This window comes from Drosophila novamexicana, unplaced genomic scaffold (genome assembly GCF_003285875.2).
Source record: "Drosophila novamexicana strain 15010-1031.04,08,12 unplaced genomic scaffold, DnovRS2.1 tig00000008-arrow-pilon, whole genome shotgun sequence".
NCBI classification, from domain to species: domain Eukaryota; kingdom Metazoa; phylum Arthropoda; class Insecta; order Diptera; family Drosophilidae; genus Drosophila; species Drosophila novamexicana.
The window spans coordinates 3,593,720-3,616,840 of NW_020824765.1; the positions used below are offsets into that span (position 1 = coordinate 3,593,720).

A 23,121-nucleotide genomic window follows, 5' to 3' on the forward strand; every position below is an offset into this window, starting at 1 on the left:
CGGTGCATTGGCACTTACACACACACAGAGGCACACCCGCACGCATATATATGTACACAAATACCTACACAACCTTCACTTAATACCAATACTGGGTTAAAATCAAAACGGGCCCAAAACCCCCAATTACAATTGCCTTCAGTGTCGATTTGTGCGCCGGTATCAGATTAAGAGCTCAACCTCCGCACATCAAACTGGATCTGTATCTGTATTTGCAACTATATTCGTATTTGTATTTGTAGCCGTGGCCGTGTCCGTGTCCGTGAACCGTATCCGTAAACCGTATCCGTGTCGCGCTTTATTGATTGCCGTGCCTCTCTAGAGAGAGAGAGATCGAGTGACCCAGAGAAACAGTAAACAGAATCTGTGCTTAGTGTCAAATCGTGGCAATAATTGCAACAGCAGCGCCGGCAACAACAACATTCACCACGGCTGCCACAATTGCAACAACGCCCGCCGCGAGCAACTACAGTAAAGTGAGCGACTACCCGTACGCTGATCTCCACCAGCACCATCACTTCGCTAGCACAGCGCCCCTGACCAGCGCCGAGAGCTTCAAGCTGCGCTCCGAGGAGCCGGTGCCGGGCTTTAGCTCGGCCTCCCCGTGGCCCACGCTGGAGCTGGGCATGGAGTGGGGACGCAAGCTATACCCAAGCGCGGGCCCCAGATCCGCGGGCAGCTTGATGTTCAGCCTGCCACCCACAGCGGCGGACATGAATCAGCCGCGAGGACCGATGACATCCCTCAAGGAGGAGCCCCTCGGCGGACGGTGGGCCATGCAGCCTGTCGTCGATCAGACCAAGTAAGTGCAGTGCACAACGGCAACGAATATATTATTTGAAAAGCTAAAGAACATAAAAAAAGCCTAGATAAAACTAATTGAGAATTTTTGCGAGTTTGTGCAAACAAAGCTGATAGCTAGGCAAAGACGGTGCCCGAGATTCTATTCTCTCAAAGAACAAGAATTTTAGTCTGTACAATTCCCCCTTGTAATAATAGTTGATATTTGGAAAGCTTAACAATGTAATAAAATAAAAAGCCAAAACTTGTTGAGAATTTTTGCTTAAATAAGAAAGTGAAAAGAAACGCACAGTTCTCAATTCCAGTCTGAACAATTTCACCTGTGCATGAGACCCATTTAACTTCCTGTAAGATTCGTATGTTAGCTCCTATTCTTTCCATGAATTTTCACCAACTAGGTGCCTATCAAAATATCGGCAACATTTTCGAATGCCCTCAGCAACATGTCGCATGTTGCGGCAACAAAAAGTTTGGACAAACAAAAAGTCTCCAAAAAAGCGTTTGTTTACTTTTGCTAAAGCCGGCATGACCGATACGAATGCCCCGGGGGGAGCTATTCCCAATACCGTAGTCAGTTAGTCAGTCAAACAAGGGGCTTTTTATGAGCGGACGTCCGAGTGTCCCCGCTGCCCCCGCAACCGGCCACAGACTCAGCCAAATTCCACTCAAAGTTCCACTCGAAAGCAAAACCCGCTCGACTAGACGTCTTGTTTTAAAGGGGGGCCGCACGCACTCTTCGGGGGTTGACTTCTGATGCCGGGATGCTCCGACGGGACGCACAGAGTGCGTGAGCTGCTTTGCCTTTGAGCTGGCGTGCTTTTTGGGAGCCCGTACGCTCAAAGGGATGTTTTTGTTGGCGCTTCACTTTCGCTTTTACTTTCGCCTTGGCGTTCATTTCAATTGAATTAGAAGAAGAGCGCCCCGGCTGCGGGGTTGCGGCAATTCTTTGCTTTCAACTTCTCGCGAAAGCTTCTCCTCTTTGCGGCGCGTTTGTTTAGTTGCGTCTGAGATGTTTCTTGCGTGAGATGTTCGCGCCCAGAAGAAGTGCGCGCGTGGCCGAAACCGAAACCGAAAGTGCGACTGTGAATGCGAGTGCGAAGATGACAGCGGGCTTTCATTCCGTGCATTCAGCGACGGCAAATCAACAGCAGCAACAACACACACACTCCCACACACACCTGAGCACTAACGGTCACAATCACACCTGCAGTGGCAGTAGCAATAGCAGCAGCAGTTGCAGTAGCAGTCACTGCAGTAGACAAGGCCAGCATCAGCTGCATTTGCAGCACGAGGACAATCTGAATCAGGATCATAATCACAATCAGACACTAAACAATACAAACAATAAGATAATGCGCTGTGATCTGAGGTAAATTCGAGAGATATGATGCTATAAAATATATCAGCTTTATACAGATATAGACAATCTTAAGCAAAAATAGTCAATTGGAATGTTTTTATGGTGCGAAAAAATAAAATATTGAAAACTTATTTTATTCATTCCGTACAGAATTTAATCTATATATGTTGCATTTTGAAAATAAAAAGAAAATGACTTTAAATATTTCATATTTTCTTAACAATATTTTGTTTTAACTCTTTTAACTCCACTTGCAAAGTGAAATACTGCTCTTCGATTCTTTTGATTGCTATTAATTTTACTTTTTTTTACATTCAACTTAAATTATATGATTCCAAAAGATCTATATATACATGATGGGGTTAGAAAATAATAAGGAAATGTAGTATAAAGTTTTCATATTTTTGTGGCTCGCAAATATTTGTTAAGCAATATTTTTTTAAAAACTTATCTCACAGTGAAATACTGATCTTAAATTCGTTTCATTGCTGTTTATTTTTTTTTTTTTTTTTTTTTCATTTTTGAAATGATATAATTCTAAATAAATTTCTAGCTAATGTGAAACACAATTTCACTCGCATTATAATTTGCTTTAATATGTTCTGGAGAGTAAAAAGTTTTGGTTTTCGCAATTTTATTTTAATCTCAATTATGCATTACCATGTATTAATCAGCCTATTTGTAGTACATTTAATTCCTACTTTGGTTTTAAGACCGTAGAAGACACACTTGATATTCCCATTTGAATTAGTTTTAAATTGAAAACATGTCATTAAAAATTATTAATAAATATTTATATATAAGTAAGCTGCAATTATTCATGTTAATGAAAGTACTTACGAAGTGGAATCAAATAATTTGTTTGCTGGCAAGTGTAGTTTACAATTGAGCTCGAGTTTAGCTGCTTTCATTATTATCCCTGATTAAAGTCAAGAAAGTTTTTAACAATGCAACGCAAAACTTTGGCCAGGAAATAAATTTCACAATTATCGGGCAAGTCAATATATGCGAGCTACACTTTGGCCATTTATTTATTTATCTATTGTCACATATTGTGTACTAAGTACTTGTTCAGACAGGCAACAAAAAGCTGGGCAGCAACAAATTCGATCATAAATCAGAAATATTTGAAATTTATTTCAACAAAGATTGCTGTGAACTGCAATCGAGGCGGCAGCCTCTGGAAACAATGCAACAATGGCTATCAAATGTGTTCCACGACCATTTTCGGAAATAAAGTGTCCTTTTTAAAGGACATTCGATGCGAATTTAGTGCAGTTCAAGCAACAAAAAATATAAAAAGGAACATGTGGAAATTCACGTGCGCGGAATAGGCAAAACGTGACCACGAGTCGCCCCCCTCTCCCGTTCCCTTGCCGCGCACCTGCCCGGCCTGGTCACCTGGGCATCGATTTCCGACAATTAAATGTTGGCATAATAAAATCAACAGCAAAACGGCCACAAAACGTTTTTCGCAAATTGGCGGCAAGTGCAAACAAGCTATAGAACGAAAGAGTCCACAATGCGACCAAGTCGGAAAAGTCAACAATCGAGTGCTTAGCTCCCAGACCCAATCCCCAGCCCGCATTTGGAGTGGGAGTGGCAATGAGAGTGGGCGAGTCGGCGAGGTAGGAACAGGACGTTATACAGTCGCTGTTCCTTTTTTTTTTTTTTTATTTGCCAGCTCTCAATCGTTGGGTTATTTTGCTGTTCACTTTTGGAACCGTTTGGCGCCATAACAATAACCTTTCGCCCAGAATGTAACATGTCTGGCATTTATGTGTCGTATTTCCCCAGACCGAACATCATGTGGAACTTTGTGTGAACCGCCAGTTGCCAAACCATCCCAATGATGATTCGCCTCTGTGCATTGGCCCTGTTCCTGTTTTGCTGGCCTATTCCTGTTGCAGTGGCCGATTTTAGCAATCGGCCATCCAGCCACAAATTGTCTAATTTCATTTGTTTTCGCAAATTGCTAAATTGAAATTGCATTTATGTTCAACGAGAGTTCCCAATTGCACAAAGTCGACAACTGCAAGCAAGAAATGTTCGCAGACCTTTAACGAGACATAAATTAAAACTGAGTCGAAGAAGGAAGAAATTGAGTTGCCAACACACATCTCCTAATTTGCCTACTTTTGCTTGAACTGATTAAAATTTAAATTGAAAAATGTTTTCATATGTAAAGTCACATTCTGGGAGGTATTTTATAAAAGCTTTGGTCACAGCTCTCCTCACTTGTAGGTTGAATTTTCCAAAATCACGCATAAGTGCATACGATCGATCCAGAAGAAAGAGTTTTCTAGCCCACCAATCAGTGTCAGTCGGACAAGCTCTTGTATTCTCAAATGTATTTGAACAAAATAAATAAAAGTCTTACACTCAAAAGGAATTATAACCCATATATATCATACTCAATCTAATCAATATGTGTCGCAGTCGAAATAATTTCAGGGAATACCTCTGGGATCAAATCCATGCTGTTCAAACAAAAAGTATAATTATTTGCTGAAAATCAAAACAGAAAAAAAATATAGAGAAAAGTACAACAAATAGTTGAAACAAAATAACATTTTCTGATTACACAACTAAAACTGAGTCGCAGTCCGATTATTATTCAGTTTTTTTTTTTTTTGGGTACGGGGTGGATAATTTTCAAACGATTTATCATTGTGACTATCATTAGCTCCATTCCCAGTTTGAGTAAGTCCACTGGCATTATCCTTTGGCAAATGTGTATATAATTGCAGGCGACGAGAGGCGGGCAGAGTTGGGCAGAGGGGCACGCGCGATACTTCTTGACATTTGCTGAATAAATAATAGAAATCTGATAAAATCAGCATTTTCTAAATTAAATTGTTCGTTATGCATATGAAACGAAAGCGCAGCAGGACCTGACTACTCGGCCGTGTCCGAGGGTCGCAGCTCCTGCGCCAGCCAGGTAGTTAGCATTGTCCGGTAATTGCGCTGACAGCCCCAGACACAGACGGAAACAGAGACACGAGTCTGCCATAAGGTGAGCAGCAGGAGTCGCAGGAGTCGCAGGAGTCGCAGGAGTTGCACTGTTGACATTTGGCATATGGAGTGGACAAGCCTTTGGCCCATGTCCATGGCCATGTTAAGGTCCTGTCCTGTCCCGTCCTGTTCTGTCCTTATAATTACAGTGTTTGCTTGGCCCACATAACATAAATATTTGTTGTTGTTTGCGGTCTGACGAGTCGCTTTTTGCTGTCCTGGTCCCTGGCCAAGTCCTCCGTCCCCCTGAAGCTGGTGTGTGGTAATTCCTTTATTCATCAGGATTATTGTGTCACGTTGAAGTTGCTTATGCGCTTTTAATGATAGCTGTCACTGGTCACTGGCCACCGGCTGCTGGTTAAATGTCACCGTCAAGTAATTGAGTTCTTCCAAACAATGAGGCATATTAGCTGGCACAGAGCACAGCTAATTGCCTGCGCAGGGCCCTCCGTTTACTGGGCTAATAGCATAATTAGATGGCGCGTATGTTTAGGCCCGTTTTAAAGAGACATTTTTCGCCTTCTAATTGCAGTCTTGGCATTGGCCGCGCCCACTTTGAGAAGCAGCCGCCCAGCAATTTGCGCAAATCGAATTTCTTTCATTTTGTGATTGCGCTCTACGATCGCGCCGGGCAGCCCATCGAGATCGAGCGCACCGCCTTCATTGGCTTCATCGAGAAGGACTCGGAGTCGGATTCTACAAAGACCAACAATGGCATCCAGTATCGCCTGCAGCTGCTCTACGCCAATGGTAAGAGCGCCAAGTTCCAGGATTGTTGCGCCAACTCTTAAATGTATATTTTTATTGCAGGCGCACGACAGGAGCAGGACATTTTTGTGAGACTCATCGATTCAGTAACCAAAGCGGTAAGTTTTTAAAATAGAGTATTCCTCTTCACAACTGGACATTCCAATTTTACCTATATAAATATTATAAATCTTATGTTAAGCAAAATGTGATAAAGCCAAGAACTTAGATGCGGTTGCTTCTGTTTCAATAAATTTATAATTTGAGCAGAATTCTAAACTCAGTTCGTGGAAAAGTGGAAATGTTAGATTTTCTCTTGGCAATTCGCTGAGAATGATTTGAACTTTGACCGAAACAGGAATAGTTAGGCTGTAATCAACTAAAGCCCTTGATATTCCCTTACAGATGTTCAACTTAGAGATTAATTTCAATACACTTAAAGTTCCTTTTCTTCATCCCCGTTCGAGCTGCTGCTGCTCATTTTTTAGTCGAGTGTTTTTTTTTTTGTGCCACGCAATCGAAAACTAATTCCTTCCACTTGGTTGCCGATGCCTCTGTTGCCCGTGCATTCGCTTTGGGTTTTGCTGATTCGAGCATAAGTTGCATTTGAAATTGATTGTCACGGCTAATTAAGTGTGTCCTCTGTGCAAGTCCTCGGCGCGCACTGCCAATAAATTGAGTCGTCAAACGGTACTAGCCTGGAGCTGGAGCTGCCTCTGGCCAGCCAAACGAGCAATTCATTCACACGACGCGTCGCCGTCAGGTCGCGCCTCCGAAAGGGGTGTGACTGAGACTGAGCCCGCGTCCAGGGCCAGGGGCCGGGGTGCCGGGGGGGGGGGGGGGGGGGGGGGGTCCAATCCAATCGAACATGGTTAATGCGCTTTGTTGTGGGTGCCCGGTGGATGTGCGTATTCCTTGCTGCAGTGCACCATATGTCAGCTTTGTGTGCGCCTAATGCGTGTGCGTTGCCTTCGGCCTGCTGGCTATAGTCCCCTTTTTTCAAGGGCAATTAATTTCTCGAGTGACAAATTTTTATAGACGTTTGTCGTTTGTTCGCCTCTCGTTTGCTTTCGTTTCGTGCTTTCTTGGCATTCCATTATTTTGTCGCCCACTGTGGGCGTTGCCTTCACCCGATCGCAATAAATTCATCCACAAATTATCGATACCTCCCCCGAACCGGAGCCGGTCACCAGTGTCAGGAATCCATTATGTGTGCACATTCGGTGCGAATGAAATTTAATCGCAAAATATTTAGCGAAAGCAAAAACCTAACAAGCTTCTCAGCAATTCCATTAGGGTCAAAAATTTGTATTTGATTACCGAATAATATTGTGAATATCGAACGATTCGGGTGGCATTTAGTTTCTTTGCTTATTTTGAGCATGTTTCATAAGAATTTCAAGGCAATAAAAAATTATCGCATAACTAATAATAGGAATCAGGAAATTACCCAACATATAATCATGAGAAACCTATTTAATGTAAGCATTTTTACATATTTTCAAACGATAAAAACCTAAGCTTGACGAAGATTAAATACTCTAGCAATACAATTTATATGATAACAATACGCAATAATGGTATACAACTGGATTAATTAGTTCTTAATGTGTCCGACCAGAAAATACCCTGGACATAGCTCCAAGAAGAAGCTAAAAACATTCTAGTTTCCTTCTATAGATGCATACACAAAAACAAACATTTGTTATGGGAAAGGCGCTCCTTATAAACTTCGGTGCTTATAGTCCGATCACTTTTAAACTTCTTAAAGGTATTTGCAAGCTAATGGAAAACGGAGGAAGGTATCCAAACAATAAAATATTTGTGCCTTATATATAAGAGAACCTAAATACCAATTTAAGCCATTATAATCTTCGAGGTATGCTTAAGAGACAAATTCTCAAAGTATATTTTTGCTGACAACGAAAAAATAATGAAAAACTCTTTCTGCATGTGCTGAGAATACATATATTTTAGATTTTGAGTCTCTAGGGATGGTCCTAGTACGCCTTATATATACATAAACTAAAATGTTTAAGATAAAATACTAGAACAAAAAGAACATAAGTTCTTACAAAAAATATCTAAATGCATTTACGACTGTTTTTTAAATGGACTTGAAAACTTTCGCAAGTATTTGTCGTATGTTAGCTAACCCGAGCAACATTTAACTGACTGTCTGTCAGTTGTCAGGCGGGTTTAAAATGAGTTGCAATTGCCAGAGTCAACAGGAATGAGGGCTAACAAAAAGAACAATCATTTGATCGGATTAGCATTCAACTGAGGCTGACGGAGCTGCTCTCCATAGGTTGTATACTATATATAGAGCTCGAGTTAGTCAAATGTCATCCCCTTTGTGATTTTTTTTTTGCATACACGTGGCAGGCGGTGGGCACAGTGTTTTATCTGAAGCACAAACTGTGCGTAACAGGTAAACAAGGAGGCAGACGTGAGCAGGGGATAACCTCGCTTATCAGGGGCGGCTGGCGGCAAAGTGAAATTCGAAACTGTAGCAGCAATGCGATTAAACAACAGCCAAGTGCGCTGTGAGACATTGTCTTAGGCATTGATGTGAAAGCAATTGTCACGTGCCGCAGCCGAGAGGGGAACTGGCAAACCCTTGCCTGTAGCCCGCGATTTTTATCGGCATGCCCTCAGCTCGCTGGCTGTTTCGTCCTTGTCAGAAGGCTGGCAATGTTGCAAATCATCGTCATAATCATAATTACATTCGATCAGATAACTGGCAATACAACGCGACCAACCGCCAGGCCCGTACCGCCACGAAGGCGGCGGAATTGCAATTTGAGCTAACGACCAGCGGCAGCGGAAGGATGGGCAGAGGGAGGAGCAGGACGCCCAGGATGCGTACGACTCAATTGGTGCGGCAGTCGCTTCATTTGCGCTCATATTTCACAGCGTGTTCGCGTTCCCGTCCTGGCCCATTCCTGGTCCTGGTCCTGGCTGTGGGCCCGGCATAAACATAAAACAATAGCGAGTGCCAACTGCGACAACTGCCCAAAATCCTTTGGTTTGGCAGGCCCGCTGCCAAAATCGCGCTTATCGCGATTTACACGCATTATGCGGCCGGCCAAAAAAGCGCATCGAAATTCTAATCCCAAAAACAGTAAAGGGAGATTCCCGATGGCCGATACGCGGCGATTAATGCACCCAGATAACCGTGTGCTGTGGACACTGTGCAGCAGGAACAGCCCAAAATTGTGCAGGCTATTCGCAGCGCGAGCTAATGAGTCGCTTAAAAAGCCGTTGCTGCAGCTGAGCTGCCCAATTGCAGCGCCGGATAAATAATAGAGATGCGCAACACTCAAATGCCTGCTACTGTGACGAGTGACTGGGACGCGAGTGTAATTTTCCTCTATAAGCTCTTCTCATAAATGCAGTCACTTAACAACACTTTTCTCACTGCGACTGCAGGCAAAATTGCAATAGTGCTCATCACTAATGAATATGGACGCATACAACACATAGATCACACGCCATTGCGAGGGCAGACATGCTGTGTCTCGCTCTTTTCACTGCGCACGCATCAGCATGCGTTTCTCTCTGTCTCTCTCTATCTCTCGCATGCGAAGCTGCTTTGTGCGCTTGCATCGTGTTAATTAAGCGATAATATTAATTTGTATGTCAACACTTAAAAATAAAGCGTGAAAATTTTCGATTAATAACACATTTCACATTTCATTTTTGCCATTTTATCCAGTGAACAATTGCTTTTGTTTTTATTGCTCTTATTGCTGTTGGCAATTCAGTAAATTTAACAGATTGCACAGAAACTCTCCAAACAGTCGCCATTTGCGCTGCTGATTTGCTTGCACAGAGGCGTGCTTGCGTGTGTGTGTGTGCATGTACACACATACATGCACTTGTCTCTGCTGGTGGTGGTGTGTGTGTGTGGCAATACGATTAAAAATGCTTTCACGGCAAGTGCATTTCCATTTCTGCGGTTGGCGCCGCACCGTGGGGCAACAAAGCAAAAAACTGCCCTTTATATCGCGCTCATTATGCAAATGTTGTTGTCTGCAGCACTTGCACACATACTTACATGCATGAGTAGATATACATACACATGTGTATATGCGTGTGTACCTCAACTATGACGCTGTGTATCTTTGTATCTTTGCCTCATGCCCAATCCCTTTGAAATTATAGTTTGTTTAAGTTTCTGATGAAATCTCTGACGAAATATTACTCTTATAATATTATATTAAACAAAATATGTTTAAAAATGTTTAAATATTATCCTGCTCAGTGAGAACTCAGAATACAAGGGCATATGCCATGAAGATAGCTCCTGACGCGAGTCCTGATGTGCCTTTCTCCGTCTCCGGGTTCTGGGTCCTGCGCTCTGCAATTTATGCGTTACCCTGGACCGGGGCTGCGCTGATAAATGGCGCTTTAATAAATTAAGAGTAACCCTCAATTCGTTTTTTTTTTTTTATAAACAAAGGTTTTTTATTTTGTTTTTTTTTTTTACGCTGGTTTTTACTGTAGTCGTATGTTGCTGCCTGCGATAATTTATCTTGTTTGGCGAGATTTTTATTTTCACGTTAAATATGCAGCATGCAAGCGCGTAAATAATGCAAAAGCCGCTGCGCTTTTTATTTAAAAAGCGATAATAACAATTTGCAAAAAACAAAGCATTTAAGGGCGCAATGTTGAACATTTTTATGCGCAGCGTTTAAATTTTAACAGCCACGTCAATCGACAACTCTTCAGCCGCCAATTGCACATCCACATCCACATCCAGCTCCAGCTCCAGCTCCAACTTCAGCTTTCATTACCATCTCCTGGCCATGTCCCCCCCCGTCCATGTTGGGCTCGTCACATCAACACTCGGGTTTTTTTTGTTGCTGTCTGTTGTTTTTTTGTCGCTTTCCGTATGTTTTTTTTCTGCTGATATCCTGCCGTTCCTGCTGCTCCTGCTCTGGACGGATGCCAGCCAGGTCTGTGTGATAAATCGTAGTTTAAACGCTTTTACTCCAGTTTTAGTGCTGGCTGCCGTTTAGTTTTTTATTAGATGCGCCATTTAGGGGCACTTTGCCAGTCAGATTTGCTCCAGATTTCCAGCTGCACTAATTGTTTCATCTCTGGCCGCCACTATGATTGATGGCCTGATCCTGTCCAAATCCCAAGCCCAGCAATGTTAGTGGCCAAACATTTCGGAATTTCTCAATAGAATTTGCTACTACCGCGACATTTAATGCGGGTGTTACATATATAAAGACAGGAATGGCCCTTTTGGGGTTTTCCACAAAAACAAATAAATCTGACATGGTTTGATTCAGGTTAGAATTGAGGTAGGCTGAGATAATTCAGATAATTCTTACATAATATTTTCAGATACTTTCCACTATGCGGCATTACAATTTTCTTACATATTTACATATAAATATCTTCAAATTAAGCAAAAAAGATTAAGAGACTTGGTCAAAGGTCAAAGGTGTGGGATAACTTTTAACTTTAAAAATATTCCATTTTAGTAACAGTTTCTTTTAAAAAAGTTTGATTATATGTTTATAGGGTTTTTACTGTACTTGTGTACATGTTTTTAATATCGTGTAACATAGTTAATAATAATAGAAAATACACGTATAAAAAATGTATTCACCAAACATAGAAAGTCCATTAGAGCGCAAATATTTGCCCAAAATCCTTGACGAAGGATGTTGTCCCGAGCTGAATCTGGGCCCGTGTCCGGACACGAGCTTGGGCTATAATTAGCTGCACTTGTCCCACAAAAAGCAGACTCACACTCAATGCAATCCCAACTGTTGGCTGGTAGCTAGTTGACATTAAGCCAAGGCATTGGTTGTATCCTTTGCGGATAGTTGTTGTTATCCCTGGACTTAGGGAGCTTCAGTTGGGCGGAAGGGCAAGGCTGTTAATGTTTTTTCGACGTTGTGTTCTCGTTATATACGATGGGAAGGGCAGGGCAGGGGAATTATTAACCCAACAAACTGGATAATAAGGGATGATCATAATTTTACATGTGCCATTGATGCTGCTGCCGCGTTACCTATGCTCAGCAGGGGGGCAGGGGGGCAGGGGGAGAACCCGCTGCCAGGACTGGTTGCAGTGAAATTAATTTCTGATTATCTGTTTGGCTTGCCCTGGCTTCTGGCTGGGCTGGATGCGACTGAGGCGGGAGACAAGCCAAACAGAAACAATGCACATATGCTGATGACGTCAGAGGCACTCGTCCTTGACGCGGTGGCAAGTGGCAGCATTCGCTGGTGGATGAAATGATTGCCGGTTCCTCTCCGTGCAAGTTATCCTAGGTAGTTATTGTTATTACTTTTGCGTGTACACGGCACGGCAAGGCACGGGTACATGCATTTTTACAGCTCTCGTCCTGCAAGGACGCTGATAGTGATGAATGAGTCCACAGTCCGGTGGCCACCCCCCGCTCGGGCTTCGGGCTGTTGCTGTCGCATATGCCGTGTTTTTGCCAAACTAATTCATTGGATGAGTGTTGGATTACAGGGAGGCAGAGACGAGCCGGCAACCCGCTTTAATCATTTTTAAATTAGAGAACTATGTGCCTTTTTTTCCTGCGCCCCTTGCAGTGGTTGTTCGCCTCGTTTGTTTATCTATTTGTTTTTGTTCCACCACACACTCGAGAGTTTCTCCCTTCCGCATCTTCATCTCTTGAAATTGCAGCAGATTGTCTGACGAGAGTTGCACTTGCGGTTAACATTTCCCTGCCACTTGGAGTGCACAATCAAGTGCGTGTGCCTCGCACATGCCACGATTTTCTGTAGTCACTGACACTAAAATGTTTTGCCCCCTCTCCCTCTCCCTCTCTTGGTGCCCACCCACCCAGGCAAACAGCGACTACGAAGTTTTCTACTTTTTTACCGCCCAAACAAATACAAATACCAAGTGCGCCCCCTCAGTTATTATTAGCCGAAATTTGGCCGCCCGCCGCGGCGTTTAGGTCCCGCTTCGAGTGTGTAAATATTTGCACGGTGTGTGTGTCCCATATGGCGCGACCTTCTGACCAGCTCAGCTCACAACTCTCGAGTAGTTGCACCGTAATTAGCATTTATGTCTGTTTGTATTTGCCTAATGGTTGGGGATGATAACAGGTTCCCATTGAGCTATAGGGCTGATGTGCTCTATATATGCGATAATCACCAGAGGTGAGTACACAATCCGACTAATCAATGGAATAGATCGAGAATGTTTCACTTGGCTACCCTTAAATATCCTTCAATATGATACGGAGACAATATAGACAGACATAGGGTAACATTTCCTACTGCCATAACTTGGTCAAACATCGTCCGATTTTCACAAGGTTTTGGGTCTTTGTTTTGGTTTTACCTCTTGATCAATGTGGCATATAATTCTGGGTACATTATTTGTAGTCAAAATTCATATGAAAATGGTACCTTCAAATATCCTAACATATATAGACATAGGTAGGAATTTCCTACTCCCATAACTCGGTCAAATATCGCCGATTTTCACGAGGTTTGGGTCTTTGATCATGGTTAGAACTCTAAATCTGGCAACAATATTTTAAGTCAAAATTCTATTTTGATAAATTATATCGATTTTTCACCCAGTAGGCACAGGTAAAATATTTGTGAATCGATCTTTATAGCAGCTCATCAGAAGTCTTATTTTCAAATCGAGTTGTTCATTAGAAGAGGTAACTTTTTAAGACTATATGATATATTATATTATAAATAATAGTTATTTAGGTTGGTTTAAGTTGTCTAAGTTGTCTTATAAGTCTTTGCGAAGTATCTATTTAACTTAGCATTTTGTCTATCTTTCTGTCTGAAAAAAAGCTTTGTATAAATTGTGAGTTGGCTCCCGCGAAAACGACCTAAGCCTAGTTGAGCTGCGGTGTATATTTGCCTTTTATCCTTTTGGCCTAAGCTCACTCCTTAGTACGTAAAATATGGCCAGAGCTGAGACCAGCTAGTAAACAATTATTTACAATTTGTGTATGCTTTCTTCATTGCAGGCCATCATCTACGAGGGGCAGGACAAGAATCCCGAGATGTGCCGTGTCCTGTTGACGCACGAGGTGATGTGCAGGTGAGTTCTTTTTGCCGCGTCGGATTCCTTTAATAATCTGCAAATGATTTGGATGCATTGACTTCTACTTTGAGTAATCCACACCTTTGATTCCCTTGTCTCGAGGGTGTCCAGTTGCCGCTTTGGCTCCCCAGAGCTTTGTCCAAGTATTTATGTTTGGCTTGTGAGCTTTGCTCTCCCTTCCCCCTTCCCTTCGCCCTTGGCAGCTACGCTCATTTGTTTTAAGCGTTTTCCGCGTGATTTTTCCACTACGCAGCTTTTGTTTTCTTTCTGTTTTTTTTTTATTTTTTATATTTTTTGGTTGCCTTTCTTGGAGCTTTTTTGTTGCCTGCTTTAATAATGTTGATTTTTTAGTTTGCCTCTCAACCCTCCATCGTGTCGCGCCCTTCTATGCCATTCCATTCTGTCCCGTCTGTCCGCCCTGCCGTGTCCTGTCCTGTCCTGTCCTGTCAGTCGGCCGATGCGTCCTTCGTTTTATTTTTACGCTCAAACGCACGAGAGCTGAAACGTATAAATGGCAGCCACTCGCTAGCCTCCTCTCTCCCCCAAGCCCCAAGGCCCCCTCCCCTCTTCGCATATCTCTTTCTCTCCGTTTTTTTTTCCACTCTTCCCATCGACATCTAGCATCATCATATCTCTGGGCAGTTCACCCTTCTAGCGCCCAACGGAGGCTGACAGTTGAAGGTTGCCTCAAAAAAAATACAAATGAAAATCTACCAAAACGTGACCGACTACGGCATACCCTTGAATTTAATATGATTATTAAAATAGATTTTTAACAATTTATGTTGAAGTAAAGGCAATTAAGATATATGCCGAGAATTATCCCATTCAATTGAACTGAAATGTTCTTCTTGGTCAGGCTTTCCAAAAATCTCTGAACTAGGCAATGATAAGCTGAAGATAAGGATAAGTTGAAGATAAAGATAAGTTGGATGAGTTACGTTAGATTTAGAGTTTCAGCTTCAGGAACCGAGTCCTCCAAGTGCAGCATACCCAAAGTACTCCAAAATCGGGCATACACAACACGGCACAGCAAAAACACAAGCAAACAACAAAAAAATTACACAGATTCGTCCCCTTTAGCCGGCCACGCCCCCCGCCGCCCCCGCCGTAACAGTCGGTACAGCTTCGGGGTGCGCTGGCCGGCCATCTTTTATTATTTCGGATTGGCACCCAGTTTTTATGTTTGCGTAGCATTATCAAAACAAGGGGACAACGTACAGGGGTTGACTTTGCTCCTGCTCCTGCTCCAGCGCCAGCTTTGGCTTGGCCAAGAAAGCAGCAAAAATCAACAGCTTCGCGTAACACAAAGCAAATACAAACACAATGGCGCCGGCGTCGCAGTTGACGTCGCAGTCGACGTCGCAGTCGTGGCAATGGCTTCTCCTTTATCGTTTGGCATTTCGCCCATTTTAGTCATCCATGTTTATGTTCTGCCCAGGACGATGCCAAAGCTCAAGCTTTAGCTGAAGCCGCCCAGTTAGTGTGCCACCCCCGAACGACCCAGTCCCCTTACCCTTCCCCTTGCCCTTACCCTTCCCCACATCTCATCGCTGCCCAGAGGCTGTGCGGCCAAAAATTACGCAGCCATTGAACTCAATCCAAGTGCGTATATGCGTGTATTTTTTCTTTGCAAAAAAGAATCGGAATATGCATAGCAAGAAATCTAGAAAACATTTTGCCTAACTTCATATTATTTCTCTGCACCAAAGAATTAATTATTATAAATAGATTCACGATGAGTAAACATGAAATGTAAAAGTTTTTCAACTATTTTTTTTGAACTTGTCAAAATCTGCCTACGATATCAATCACACTGAAATATATAAGGAAATAATAAATCAATCAGACTTAAATAAAGCAAATTCACTTTTTCATTGAAGAGCGCGTTCTATATTTATAAATTTATTGGGTCGCTCCTGATTTGGAAATCCCAACACAGTTTTTATTTCAAAACTTTTGAGTTGAAAGCAACTTTAATTTTTATTTATTATTAAGCTTGAACTAAGCTTTAATGTTATAAAAATTAACTATTTGTTCGAGCTCATTGCATTTTCATATCTTATCTAAACTAAGTAACACATTATACCTAATTCTAGAATGTAGCTTTGTTTGAGCTTAAAAGCTTTCACATTTTTTATTAAAGAATGAAGGGAGTGCCGTTTTTCTCACTGTGTATATTATATATCAAGGAAATCTTTTTCTTTAAGTGCTTCTTGTTATTATTTTTTTTAGATTTTTTAAAAATATAATTAGAAAGGTTTGACTATTGTCTTTCTTCTTCAATTTAAGTTTAGTTAAGTTAACTAGATAATTGGGAGAGTAATTTCAGCAATTTTCCCATGTAGCTTTAAGTTGTATTAAACTCTTCTTTAAGATTTTTAACCCATCGATTTCATTTTATTTTACCTGCAGCCGCTGCTGTGATAAGAAGAGCTGTGGTAACCGCAACGAGACGCCATCGGACCCCGTCATTATTGATCGGTAAGTAGATGTATAATGTCCTAACAGAATATACCTCCCCAGACTCCGACTCCAGCGGCAGCTCCAACTCCGAGCTGCTGCGCCATACAAAAGATGACATTTTAAGCTGCTTTTCATCATCGGCGCTGAGCGCTTTTTATTTTGCCTGCCTGTTTGCGGCTTGTATGCGTATCGTTGATTTATTGGCATTATTATCAACTGCAATATAAAACATGATGCGGCAGCTTGCCCCAAGATGGGGCGGGGCAGTTGTCGCATGCGGCGGGGGCAACTGGCGAGACAGCAAGAGCTCCGGGAGCTCCGGGTGCTCCAAGTCTGAGCTGGCCGAAATGAAAGTTCATCAACATGCCAAAGCAAATTCTATTTTCATAAATTGTGAATTGTGAATTGTAAATTGTAAATTGAGACGAGTGCAGCACTCGCAATGGCAATCCGACACCCCCGTCCGCCCTCTGCCGCATCCCTTCTCCGTGTCCCGGACCCGCCCCTCGTGCGCCTGTCACGTGTCAGGCGAATTATGTTAATTGTATGCACATCCTTGCGGCTGCCATTCAGCCCGTCGATCCCAGTGCCGCAGCCACTTCCCAGTCGAGGTCGAGCCGGAGCCTGAGGCCGCCAGCCGGGAGTGCGTCGCCTCTAATTGGCTTCGGAAATATTATTAGAGAAATACAAATTGTTTGCACAAAAATATAAGTAGCCACAGGAGGCGGACAGGCGCGGGGCGGAAAACAAGGCTGAGAATATTAATTTCATTCAAATAATATGCGAGTAGAAAGAGAATTCTTGAAAAAACTATAATATTTGAAAGGGGCACATTAAGAAGGGCTTACAATAATCCACACTGATAAATCACTTAAATGAAATTGTTAAATTTTATTTTTTAGTGTAGACTAGCCCTAACTAAATAAATAACTATTCACTTGTCTTATTGAATAGCTAAGTTACCAGCTTCAAAGTTCAAATTATATTTCTGCCTTTAACAGGTATTTAATTACTTACAATTACCCAAAAGAATGTAATTATATCCTACACCCAATAGAATGGCTAAAGGACATATCCGACCCCCCCCCCCCCCCCCCCTGTTCGACATCGATAGTCGAGTCTATCTTTCTGTCCGTTTGGTTATTCGGCTCAATCTGATTAACTATGGGAACCAGAGACTTGAAATTTCAAACGTAGCTTCTCCTTTGACACGTTAAGATCAAGTTTATGTTAACTCATCGATAGCTAGGAATATGCTCATAATATCGATATCGAAATATTTGTTATAACTCATCGATAACTACGGATATGTTCATAATATCGATATCGAAATCTTGTTTTTTACGCATATTTCAAAGCCCATTAGAGCTAAAGACACCGAAGTTATTAACTGGTTTATCTTATAGAATGTTATAGAGTACATACTGAGAATTATATCACTTTTCGGATACTTCTCCCCCACACGCTCCTGCCCTTAAATTTTTATAATAAACACCACAAAAAAAGCACAGCCGGATGTGTCTAGAGAAGGAAAGCAGAATGTTGGCAAAAACAGTTCGGCGCGCGATTCATAGTATTTCCTTGTCGGGCTCGGATCTCGACATGCTTCTTCTCCTTTTTTTTTGCATAAGTGAGCTACTCCTGAATGATTCGATTGCCTTGTTGGTTGGACTCCTTGCGTGCGACAGACTTGTTGAAGAATTTGAGCTGGTCAATTGAATCGCACCTTATGCAGATAACAATCCCCAATCGACCGATGGACTCCAACAACATCATTATCATTGTGGCTAACATTGCCAGCTGCGGTGGTCCCTTCAACTGGGGCAACGGGTGTTCAAAACAATTTGCCTATCTGTAAAAGTGCAGCTGCCAAATGGCATCTATATAGATTGTCCACCATGGTGGTATTCCGCGAAAACTGGCCTCGGGCCAGCAGCAACATCGAGAGACTTAATGATTCTATTACAAAAGCATGGAGGGACGCCAAGGCCAAGACTTAGACCGAGTCGGAGTTGGAGATGGAGACTCATTTATGCGCTGGCTGGTTGCTGGCAATCAGGCCATAATTGGTGTGATAATTAAATTTAATTGATTGCCTGTTCATGTTGCTGCTGTTGGCTGTAAAAAGAGACCCTGTTTGCAAATTAGGAAATCTATGGAAGCAACAGCCTGGGCCTGGGCCAAGCTATGGTTCGGCAAGATCAGAGCCCCCAGCATTTATGATCTTGTTAAAATTGCTGAGCGTGTTTTCGTTCGCGCTACGTGCTCCACAATGGAGCGAAATCCGTTGCAAGAACAGTTATTGGCTGCTGTCCATCCAGCCGGACAGGTAACTGGAGTGTGGATCCACGTGCGCAGGCGCGATATTTACGATTATTAATTCATTTTTCGCCTGTTTATTTGCGCAATGCGATCGCCTTGTTAGCCGCAGCTGGCATTGACCAAATTGGTTAATCCCGTCGCATTCCCAACATCCAGCCGCTGGCATTTCTGCCTCGGCACATGTCGCATTTGTCAGCCGGCCTGTAACTCTTGTCGCCATATAGCGTAGACAGAGATAGAAAGAGAGAGAGAGAGAGAGCGAGAGAGAGTAGGAGGCAGAGTCAGAACCAGAACCAGAGCCATTGCCAGATCCAACTGCAGAGGCGCATATCAATCACCGCTGCACACACTCCAATCAGAGCCGCGGCGGCGGCATGGATCAGTCGGAGACAGCAACTGCTCCGGCTCATTGATATGCCAGTAGATCATGCCGCCAGGTCTCTGGCCAGCTCGTTCTGCCTGGATAATCTATGTGTTCGCAACTAAATTTTGCAAGGCCCACACGCTAAAGCGCTAACTTGGCCGGGGGTCCAGCACATTTCGCCACTCGGCTGCAGATCGCTGAAAACTTGTCACTGAGCGCGCAACAATTGGAACTGATTGAAAATTCCGACTCTGAGCTGGCCTGGCCGCCTGCATCTCAAAGTGGTTGTGGCTAAGCCAAAAACTGATACATATGACAACAACCAGCAGACAACACCAGTTGCGATTGCTGCTGCCGCTGTTCCTGCCACTTGCATGACGCTCGAACGTGTGCCGTGAGAGCCGCAACAGCAACAGCTGCAACAACAACATCAAGGAGACACAGCTTTGGTTTCCACATGTTTTATTGATGAATTTCTGTTATTCATGCAACGATCTGCAGTCGCCGGCAGCGGCTTTACAGATGCCGAAAATGTGCACACAATGCGGCACATACGCACAGTGGGGCAAAATGCGCCTTACATATACGAAATCAATTCAAAATAAAAGCTTACAGCATTTAAAATCCAAATGAATTATTACTATGACACACAAGTTCGGTTTATATTCATTTCTTCATTAAAAGATAGTATGCTACATATTTAAGGGAATGCCACTTATTAAACTAAAATGAATTTCTTATTATATTAAAGATTAGAAATTAGAGAACTTTCAATATTTAAAAATTCGAAAGCGAATTGGGAATATTTTTGAAGAACAGTTTGAGATAAGTAAAGAAAATACTCGATTAATATTTGGAATCTTTGCACATTAGTTAGCTTTAGTCAATCTACATTGCCTTAAATAAGTTACTGATTATTATTTAATCTAATCTACCGGGATACAAGTTTAAGTCACGATCTTAGTCGAATTTGTCCAGCTGCGATTCAATTGTTAACTCCAGTATTTAAGCCTTTTGTCACAGTACCTGTAGATAGCTGAGGATTTGCAATTACCAGCGCAGGTGAGGACTGAGCAAGCGCAAGCGCAGTCGCCATCGCCAACTCCATTTCGGTCTACGTTTTCGGGCTCAGCTTCAGCTTGGAAGCCCAGTTTCAACACAGTCCCAACTTGTGAGCAGCCGTCTCGGGCCTCCTTTTATTTATGATTTGCGAGGACACTCGGCGCATTGTGTGCGGATCGATTGCTACGTTTGCTACGCATCTTTTGGTATGCGCTTCGTGTGTGTTCCATAATTAAGTGAATTTAAAGCGCACTTCGGCGGTGGTCGCATTGTCGCCACCGTGGATGATTCTGGCCCAGCTCTGGCTGTGCCAACTGTGGCATCTATGTGGTTGTTGTTCTCATTTTTGTGTGTGGTTGTGTTGTGTTGTTTGTGTCGTTTGCGACATGTTCCGCGTTTTTTTCACACATTTTCGGTGATCTTGAGCTTTGTTTTTCGTATTTTCGTATTTATTTCCAATTTTAATCTCATTCCATGTACCCATTTAATGTTTATGATGGGCACATCTGGCGTATGCGTAATAACGCAAATTATACCGTGGCTGCATTGACAGCACACACACACACACACACACACACGCACACACAGTCACACGGCAGTTAACGATTATCGCGTGTCGAATGACCGCTGCGACTTTTTAATTTGAGTAAATTGTGCTGTGCACTTTAAGGAAAATGAAAAAAACAAATACATCAAACATCGCCCATCTGTTGGAACTAGCTGAAAATTGCCATTTGGAAGAGTGGCCAACAGAAAGGAGCAAAAAGCCACAAGCGCACAATCCGAAATTTGCCGCATTTGCATTTATCTACGTCATTGGCAGTTTCTTCGCTTTATTTCAATTTTCTATATTTTGCCGGCGCGACAAATAAACTAAGTGCAAACTCACGGGCAAATGTGGGCAACTGTGGCCCGCCCCCTCACTCCTCTCACTCACTACACCCACTAAACCCACTAAACCCCCAAGGCCCATCACGACGGCGACAAATAGAATTGACGTTTAATGGTGTCCAATATGCAAGTCGCGCGTGCTGAATACAGTGGCGGCCAAAATAAGGGTTCCTTAAGCAAGACTTCTCGAAAGACATTTTCAATATTTATTTTGCGAATTATTTATAAAACAAAAGCATTCCATTTTTGTATATGAGTTTCAGTTCACATCATTCAAACATATTGAATACGGCCACGCTTGTTGGTCTGCTACAGACTATACACACTATGCAACGCCACGAGTGTAAACAGGGTATTGGCTGCGTGCGGCAAGCAAATGTTTTTGGCCATTGCATGCCTTGATAATCGCGCTAAAATGATGACAAAACTGCTGCTAGTTGTGGCTACAATTTTTAATTTTCTAAATGCATTCAGGCACACCATTCGCCAGCTCCCGTTCAGGTGATGGCGCGGGGGTTACAAATGTAACCGAAGCCAAAACTGAAACTGAAAATGAAGTGGACGAGTTTGTTGGCTGCGTTCCGGGGGCTGAGGGCTGCTGCATACACGAATGTGGTGAATGGTTGGCTGCGAGTGCCAGGGCCAGGGCCAGGGCTGCTCAAATATTCAAAGCGACACAGGAAAAGAAAACAGCAAAAAATGAAACGCAGACACAAATATAACGGCACTTGTGGTCAGCAATCGACAGGCCCACGCAGGCATATGAAATATTGGGCAGACACAGCAGACAGACGGACAGACGGACAGACGGAGAGACGGAGAGAGACAGAGTCCATAACAGTTAATTATCGATAAAGATATCCCGGCTCGTACATTTGACTTTTTATTGCTGGCCAACCAATGCCAGACAGTGGCGTCCCAATCGATGCACACACACACAAACATCATTTCTTTGCTGGTGAATTTCTTTGAAGTGGCCCGTTCTCAGGCTCGTGCAGCAGACACTTTGCCTAACCGCGTGCGACTGCACTTGATTCGCACCTCATAAATCAACGGATACAAAATTCGAATTGAATTTTGCATTTCAAAGAGCGCACAATTTGCATATTTGTTGCCTGTCTATTGAAATTGAATTATTAATGCAAATTTCTGCTCCTACTCTTTCTCTCAACTTAAATGGCAAAATGGCATTCGTTGCGAATCGTTAGCTCCTGGGAAAAGTAGTTTATTAAATCATAAATATCTATTTTCAAATTGCAGATTAACATTTTTTTTTGTATAGTCCTTGCTTTAAAAACATTTGCTGGAATTTCCACAGTCAGATGATTTTTATTGTGGCAAATTCAACAGCAAGGTACTATGGCTTTTGTTTGGACTATACAGATAGATAAACTGTAGAATTATCTTTATGCTTCAAATTAAAACAAATCAGTTAAATTACATTTCATTAAAGTGCTTAACATATATGAATTGACAATTAACAAAAATTCATGTCAGATACTTGTGAAACCTTTTAGATTGATATGGATAGCTTGGCAAAGGGCATATGTACATTTTATATAAGGAATACTTCGACAAAGAAGTTTTAGGCTTTAATGTGTACTTTGTTTCAATATCATGGTTAAAATTGTTTAGCTGGAGAACCCGATGAATTATCAATAATGTGTGCTTCAAACTATCTGATGTGCATAATTGAAATGACCGCGATGTTATTTAAAATTTACAGATCCCCGCCAAATGCCTTCTGATTAGGCAGCTTCTAAAGGAGCTCAGCTCAGGTTTCTCGTGTGTTGTGATTCGTTTAGCTATTTCCTCTGCCATTTACACATGCTGCATAATTAATCATATTAAAAGCGTTAACTGGCAGTCAACATAGGCATCCACACACTCACACACATACTCACTCACACACACTCAGAAGTATCGCTACAAAATAGTTAGCATAATTTACGCATTTCAATAAGGTCGATAATTTGATGGCTCAGTAGTTCGCCAAAGGTTAGAAGCGGATGCAAAGGGA

General features: G+C 42.5%; 1 protein-coding gene across 4 annotated transcripts in view; it reads left to right on the forward strand.

Moving 5' to 3' along the window:
• The first annotated feature begins 611 nt into the window (after positions 1-611).
• Positions 612-23,121, forward strand: part of LOC115758596 (transcription factor collier) — a 31,718-nt gene continuing 9,208 nt past the window's right edge. For 2 of the 4 annotated variants that reach the window (XM_030699345.1, XM_030699337.1), the window contains exons 1-5: positions 612-802; positions 5,709-5,926; positions 5,987-6,042; positions 13,920-13,993; positions 16,412-16,480. In XM_030699345.1, the coding sequence (XP_030555205.1) occupies positions 627-802; positions 5,709-5,926; positions 5,987-6,042; positions 13,920-13,993; positions 16,412-16,480 (593 nt within the window). In that variant the 5' untranslated portion in view covers positions 612-626. The remainder of the gene's footprint in view (positions 803-5,708; positions 5,927-5,986; positions 6,043-13,919; positions 13,994-16,411; positions 16,481-23,121) is intronic. The other 2 variants (XM_030699320.1, XM_030699328.1) reach the window with 2 other exon arrangements.